General features: G+C 40.3%; 1 protein-coding gene across 1 annotated transcript; it reads right to left on the bottom strand.

Annotated features, from left to right (window-relative positions):
• Window positions 1-2569: 2569 nt before the first annotated feature.
• Window positions 2570-7477, bottom strand: LOC106961952 (ephrin type-A receptor 2-like). Its single transcript, XM_015056084.1, has 4 exons — window positions 7331-7477; window positions 7047-7240; window positions 6339-6494; window positions 2570-3281 (listed from the first exon to the last, which is right to left on the bottom strand). The coding sequence occupies exons 1-4, from the start codon at window positions 7385-7387 to the stop codon at window positions 3173-3175; spliced, it is 516 nt and encodes a 171-aa protein (XP_014911570.1). The 5' UTR covers window positions 7388-7477; the 3' UTR covers window positions 2570-3172.
• Window positions 7478-7484: the final 7 nt, after the last annotated feature.

Below are 7484 nucleotides of genomic sequence, written 5' to 3'. Positions count from 1 at the left end.
GCTCATTTTCAAAGTAAAAAGATCAGTTTCTCAACAAATCCATACTAATCACATAATCATCAACACATTGATGACATTGAAATGATACACTCCCTCTTATATTTTGAATAATGAATTGAAATACAAGTTTTTAGTGTTACTTATTGAAATAATTTGCTGTTAATGTCAGACCATTCAAACCGGTTGCACCAGCAGCAGCAGTAGCTGCTGCCGGAGCCGCTTGCACACGTCATCTGTCTGGACGCCTGTGTGAAACTGCATGGTGAGATTGTTTCATTTTCAGGACGTAACGAAGCGCTCGCATGTTTACATCAGATTCCGTCTTCCGAGTTAAAATCACTCAGCTGTGTTGTACGCAAGTCTAGGTGGAAGCATAAACATCCTGGCACCATGAATACAACAAACAAGCCTTTAGTCCGCCCTGCAGTCAAACAGTTATACAACAGCCTTTGATGAATTCAGCTTAAGACTTTATTTATTCGCCAAGAATGCAATCACAGGCATGAACAGATCAGAAATGCAAAAAAAAAAATGGAGGGAAATGGCTTTGTTTGTGTTTTTCTTTCTTTTAATTAAGGCTTAATGAGCAACCTCCAATTACAAACCCAGCTCAGTGTTTATCAGGATAAATAAATAACAGTTCAAAAATAAATACACTATTAAATACAGCATAAAACAGCAGACAAAAGAGGAAGAATTTGCAAAGGAAGGAGGGGTTTGCTCATAGATGAAGGAAGTTTTGGGAAGTCATGGCGCTAAAACAAAAAAAAAAAAAAAACTCGCGCGCGCGCACACACACATACAAAATAAAAGCAGTCTGAAAATATGATTGATACTGGATATTGTACAAAATTTACAAAATGCAACTCCAACCAATAAACCCAGATATTAACAAAAAATAAATCCCTTTAAAAAAAAAAAAAAAAAAAATCCCATTTGTTTGTGAGCTACAACAGAATCACTCATTTAACGACAAGATACAAATTCAAGTAAAAGAAGGTGTACATCAGTAACACACAAGATTTGCAGTCATGGATTAAGAGCACTGGGGGGGTTTCAACTACAAACTGCTACACAGAAGAGCCGCTTCACGTAAAGAGGAGGCAGACTGGTTCATCTTCCACAAACAGGCACTTTAAAACGTCTGGAACGAGTCGAGCAGCTCATTCATATAGCATTTCATTTAAATCTGAAAATAACTCACTCAAAATGTGATTGAATGTTAATAAGGACGCTTGGAAAATGGTAAAACTGCAAAAAATAAAAAATAAAAATAAGACTATAGCTGAGATCTCTCACCAGTGATTTTCTTTTTTTTTTTTTTTTTTTTGGTGAGTATTTTTCTCGACTCACTTATTTTTTTTGAGAAGTTTTGCAGAATTCCCGCTTGTTTCAATTACGAAAAAGTCTCGACTTTCACATACAGTGCCTTGTGATTAATACCCTTGGACTTTTTCACATTTTTGCAAATTACAAAACACAAAATCACAAGTATTTGGTAGGGATTTTTTTTTACGTGACAGACCAACACAAAGCAGTACATCAACGCAAAATGGAAGAACAACGGAAAGTTTTAAAACTCTTTGAGCCCCCTTTTACTCTGATGTTTCTAAATAAAGTCCAGCCAACGGCACCGCAAACAGCAATGAGCTTCTTTAAATTGAAGCCAAAAACCGACCTGTCCAGAGCTGCCTCCGATCTGGAACATTGATTAGTATGTTTAATGTACATTTGCTTCATGATGTGGATGATGGCAAAATATAATGTTTTATTGCCCGTTTCATAATAGGCTGCTTAAGTTTCTATGGTGTAAAGCACTTTGAGCTGCTTTTGTTGCTGAAATGTGGAAAACAAATGAACTCGACTTGACTCGGACCAAACCAAACAGGCCTGTGCTGAAGTTAGAGCCAGGTTTAAAGCGAGATGAGGCCGTAAAACAAAATGGGAGGGAAACCCAGCAGCAGAGCTCCAACTCCCAGAGAGGAGAATCTGTTGACATGACAGCTTTTACCAGACACATTAAAATCTTGCTCTAATGGAAGTGTGGCAAGTCAAAACCACTTGCAGCCAGATAGTCATATAAAATACTGTTTGCAGTTTATCCCCAAACAATGTAAGGAACTCAGTAATCAGGTCAAAGTAGGCACTATCGGGTCGCTATGGCACCACAAAAAAACAAAACATTTCAGGCACAGATACAACATTTTTCCTCATGAAACATGGAGGTGGCAGCGCCATGCTGTGGGAATGACTTTTCTTTTATTTTTTTAATATTTGCCTTCCAGTACAAAGCACTGTGTTGGTCTGTTGCACGAAATCCCGACAAAAAGAGGCAAAATGCAAAATGGTTCAGAGGACACAAATAGCTCGTCCGTTTTTGGTTGTAAATGCCCGTTTATGTTTACAATCATGTGACAAATATGAGACTCGCTCCAAGTGCTACATTATATGATTCTAATAAAAATGTTTTTGTTGATGTTTTTTGTAACAGTTCATTGCAAAAGAGGAATAATAATAATAAAAAACTTACTTTGTAAAAAGAAAAAAAAAGTACCTAATCATCCTGTTTTGTGTTTTTTTTGTTGTTGTTTTGTTTTTTTTGTATATAAACACCACCCATAAGATCATAGCTTAATTTCTGCACAGAACCAGCAGAAACATTCACAACCTGTTTTATTTTTTTAACCCTAAATCTGAATTAGCTCAAACTCATTTCATCCTCCTGAGAGCCAATCAGTGAGAGACTCATAATCTGAACTCTGACTGGACTCTGCTGCTCTTACAAACGTTCTCCCTGTTCATTTCGTAACAAACTCAGGGTGCAATTTCATAAAGCTGAAGCAGGAATGGAAAACGGACGAAAGTGAATGAGCGACGAATCGCATCCGTACGGAAGACAACTATAGTACAAAAATAGCTATTTAAATATCAAAAGTCTACATTACACATCTGTTGAAGGTATGTGCTCCGTTTCCCTGTGGGTAAAAAAAAAAAAAAAAAGAAAAACTATAGAAGGAACAGAAAATTATTCTGTTCAATTTGGCCCAAAAGCTTGGCACATTTCTCTCCTAGTTCTGCCGTTTGGGTGCCGTTCCCCGCAGAACGCTCCAGCTTGGCCGGGGAGTTCAAAGGGTTGCCTGTGTCCAATTTCACATCCCTTTCATTCGGAGGATCACACAGCAAACACGCTCAGGGTGCTGGTCTGGTCCTTCAAGCCCAAGATGCTGTAAGCTATCCTCTTCAAATGGCCGGGCAGTCGCACGCCGATGTTCTTAATGTCCCTGTGGAGGAGAGACAGAGCGGTGTTGAAGAAGAGCTGCGCACATATTTGCACCCTGGCCTCGTTCCAACAGTTTCCACATGCATCCTTCCAGCCTCCCAAAGTCTTGGAGTAATCACAGACTCATTTAGGGTGATGAAATGCCAGCCTAGAGTTGAACGCGTTCTGGTTGAACTTTTAAATCGGTCCAGCTAGGTGGGGCGCATTCCAAGTTCGCTCTGCCAAAAGGTGTAACTCATCTTCCACAATAAAACGAGCATTAGCGGGGGTTTCACTTTGCAAAGAGACACACATGCGAATCCTGCAAAAAGCCCTGCATAAACACCAGCCCGGAGTCAAAGCCTTAATTACAGCTTTAATTACTTAACGAGGATTCTCCCCGTTGACCATGAATCACTTTGTCTGGGAAGCAGAGGGTGGATCGTAAATGACTGGTGGTTTCCAGAGAGTGCTACCAGATGCCCCGAGATGGAAACAAGAAATCACACCATGCTGCACGACAAGCACTTCAAAAGGGCTCGTCTCGGCTTTGTGGTGCAGATGTCTTCCCGAGGATCAGGAGAGTTAGTTACATGTATGTTTGGAGCTTAATAAAATTTGCGTGGCACGAGATGTCACGACAAATAGCATTTTTACGTTTTTTGTTTAATTTTTCATTTGTATCCCAAAGTATCATCCAGTCAAATATTACGAGCCCGGGATACGAGGCTCTGTGTTTTAAGTTGGACGCTCTATCTATGAACCGACCCACCTACTAGTGCTTTGGGAGGACAGAGCAACAAGAGGTAGTAACTACTGCTTATTGAGAAGAGTAAGAATGATACAGGTTTTCATATTTGTCTCAATAATAACATTTTTCTGGGTGAAACCTGTGGACCTACAGCCATCTGCAGAAAAGCACAGACAATCAGAGCCAGTAGGATGGTGCTGTCAATCATGTCTGTGTACATGCTGCTCACACTAACCTTGAGCATACAAGTTCAAAGTTGCCATTGTGCTGCAGCTATGATAATGACAGAGAAACAACCTAACATTACAGAAAATCTCTCACTGACGTCAACGGTAGCCATGGTAACAAGCCTCTGCGAGTTATGGCAGGGTCCGCTGTGGGTTAGGAGCTGCTAGCGCAGCAGTGAGCTAGTGGTTTGCATTTTGTAAGCACTAACCAACTGCAGGAAAGTTAGCATTAGCAACAACCTAGAGTCATTTTACTGCAACATGTTTTGCATTGAGATGCTATTTTATGGTTAATAGCTTAGCCAATGGGCTAACTCCTTTTTGCCCACAACAGCAGTCTTTTTAACGTCCCATCAAATAATTTTTTGCAGAAAACAAGAAAAGCAGCTTTCTTTGAGGATGTTGTTTGCATGTCAGATTTACAGACGTACCAGAAACACAATTTAAACATTCTGACTTATTTATGTAAAAAAAAAAAAAAAAATGTGAGTAATTGTTTGATCATTTTTAATTTTTTATGCAATTAATTAACCAAATGTGACATATAAAAAGCTTAATTTATGAAAACAATCGGTAGTAGGACCACCTTAGAACAAGGCAAGCATGAAACTCTAAAATTATAAACTAGTCAAACCTGCCCTGGGATTTTCTACAGCGCTCCTACATTCTTTATAACACAGTTTGGGATTTTTTTTAAACCTCATCCTGTCTTGTTCTCATGGTTACAAACCTAAGCACGTGCAATGGCAAAAAAAAAAAAAAAAAAAAAAAAGGGGGTTTTTTTTTTGCTATGGGGTTAAAAACTCTCTGGCCTTCATTATTCTTCAAAAGGAACCTTAAATTATGTGTTTTACCATAGACTCCCCCCCACCCACCAACGGTTGCGCCTGTTTGGGTAAATTGCCTCCTGCAGGACTCCTACACACCATGGAAGGTGTAATTCCCTTAAACTGCGCTGTGAAAACTTTAGGGGGCACAAAAGCCAACTTCTTCAGTCTCCTTTTAGGCTTTCGAATCAAATCCGTCTATTTCAGCTTCAAGTCGATCTTTTTCCACTTGGCTGCAGTCTATGCCGCTCTCCTTTAATGTTGGAGAAGCCACAAAAGGTTCCTGACCCAAACAAGCAAAACTGGTGGTTTTTAAGGGCTCCGACAAAAGTGCTGGCCTATGTGTGTCTGGGCTGAGGGCAGGATGAGAATGGAGAGAGCGCAGCTGAATAAGAGCAACAGAAACCACAACTCCACCACAAAATGTGCCCACCGCTCCTTCACTCCGTTAGATTTTCCATTTGAAATTTTCCTCAAGCTGCAAACAGTTTAAAAATAGTGTTTAGTGGTCAGTTAGGTTAATCACACCTGAATGATTAAGCTGATCAGATTCCTTAAAACTCCAGTTTGTGACTTTAATAAAAATATGGGTTTTTTTTTTTTGTTTTTTTTCCATATTTATTAAAATGTCACCATGTTGTGACAGTATGCCATGAGACAGATTATCTGTGAAAAGTTCCTCCAATTCCTGAGCTGCTATTGTGGTCTGCAGAAATACACTACTCAGTCACAAACAACCAATCAGAGCCAAGAGGAGGGTCTTAGCACTGTCAATCAAGCTCCTGTGCGCTGCTCAATGTGCAAATGGTGGAAAACAAAGTTTATCCACTGTTACAGATGGATATGCTAGCTAGCCTTAGCATTTGTAGCAGGCTATGTTGTGAACCAGCTTTAGCTTAGCAAAGAGCAAAGGTGGAAGGATGTGATTGATAGCACTAAAACCCTCCTCCTGGCTCTGATTGGTTGTTTCTGACTAAGTGGTGTGTGTCTGCCAGCGAGAGCACTGGGAGACGACAGAGGAGCTCATTTTTTCGTAAATTATTTTTCTTGTAGTACAGTGTTACAATGTAATGATAATTTAAAGAAATACTCAAAACTTTTTTTTTTTAAATTAAAGTTAGATACTGCAGTTTTAACTAATAAAAACAAACATATAAGTACCTTACTTTCTGTTTCTATGTTTGTTTTTTATTCATATATTCGTTTTTTTGCTTTTTTATGCGCGTCAAGAAAATGAACACAGTCCATATTGAAGTTAATGTGTTGTCACTCACTCATTCTTCATCTGCAGCACCTGGTCCATAGTGACGACGCCGGCGCGGGTGAAGTTCTCGCTGTACTGGCTCATCTTGATGGACTCGAGCCACTCGGACACCGACCTGAAGGGGGAGCCGTCCGAGCCGCTGGTGCTGGGCAGGCGGATGGAAACCCTGGGAAAAGAAAGGGAGCAGACCTAAACGTTAATGATAATTATTTACACGCTTTCCCACAACAAGAGACAGATGACTGAGGTCTGTAATTACTGTGCAGGAAACCAGTTGGTGATAAAACAAAACAACAAAAAAAAAAAAAAACCGGTTGAGGGAGTCGGGGTAAGAGGTAATTAACATATGGGGATGACATCTCTTTGTTCTTTCTCACTGTCTCTGGTGTCTGCTCTGTCTCAATAGGAGAAACACGCTTTCACTCACAGAATCAGAAACAAAAGGGACACGTGTACCGTGATTTTACTATTTTTACTCTGCAGCCTCACCCAATTTGAACTACTTCAGTGTTATTTTCACACGTAGTTCCACAAATTCCCAATTTTCTTTATATATTAATAAAATTTATTATTCATCACAAACTAAAACTCAGACAAAATGCTGATTCATAGTTTTTTGAAGGACGTTGGTTTCAAAGAACCTCATACACTCAGGACTGAATCCACACCAGAAAAGATATCTATTAAAGGTATGGTATAATTATTTTTTTTTTTTTACCGTGGATCAAAGTCTGCGATGGTCTTTAGTGAGTCTGGGCTGCGCAGGAGCTTGTCCAGCAGACTGACGATGTCTCCGAAACGCGGCCTCTTGGCGCGATCCTGAAGCCAGCACTGAAGCATCAGCTGGTAGACGGCCGACGGACAGTCCATGGGCGCTGGCAGCCGGAACGCCTCATTGATGGCCTTCATCACCTGCAGACGGTATTTATTTATTTATTTAGGTAAATTGTTACATCGTTCCAATGATGTCCTGACTAAAAGAGTTGAGAAATGAAGACAAACCTCGTGGTTGCTCATGTCCCAGTAAGGCCGTTCCCCAAACGCCATGACCTCCCACATGACAATGCCGAAACTCCACACATCACTTGCCGAGGTGAACTTCCTGTAGGCTATTGCCTCCGGGGCCGTCCAGCGGATGGGGATCTTGCCTCCCTGT

Source organism: Poecilia latipinna, unplaced genomic scaffold (assembly GCF_001443285.1).
Source record: "Poecilia latipinna isolate Pla-1442-1.1 unplaced genomic scaffold, P_latipinna-1.0 Scaffold1352, whole genome shotgun sequence".
NCBI classification, from domain to species: domain Eukaryota; kingdom Metazoa; phylum Chordata; class Actinopteri; order Cyprinodontiformes; family Poeciliidae; genus Poecilia; species Poecilia latipinna.
This window is presented reverse-complemented; position numbering and strand designations above follow the sequence as displayed.

What these genes read in the sequence shown, in the direction of transcription:
- LOC106961952 (XM_015056084.1), bottom strand. Translation starts at nt 7,387, where the DNA reads ATGTGGGAGGTCATGGCGTTTGGGGAACGGCCTTACTGGGACATGAGC. An exon ending in GGGACATGAGCAACCACGAG is followed by an intron (nt 7,241 to 7,330) that starts GTTTGTCTTCAT and finishes TACCGTCTGCAG; the next exon opens with GTGATGAAGGCCATCAATGA. An exon ending in ATCGCAGACTTTGATCCACG is followed by an intron (nt 6,495 to 7,046) that starts GTAAAAAAAAAA and finishes TTCTTTTCCCAG; the next exon opens with GGTTTCCATCCGCCTGCCCA.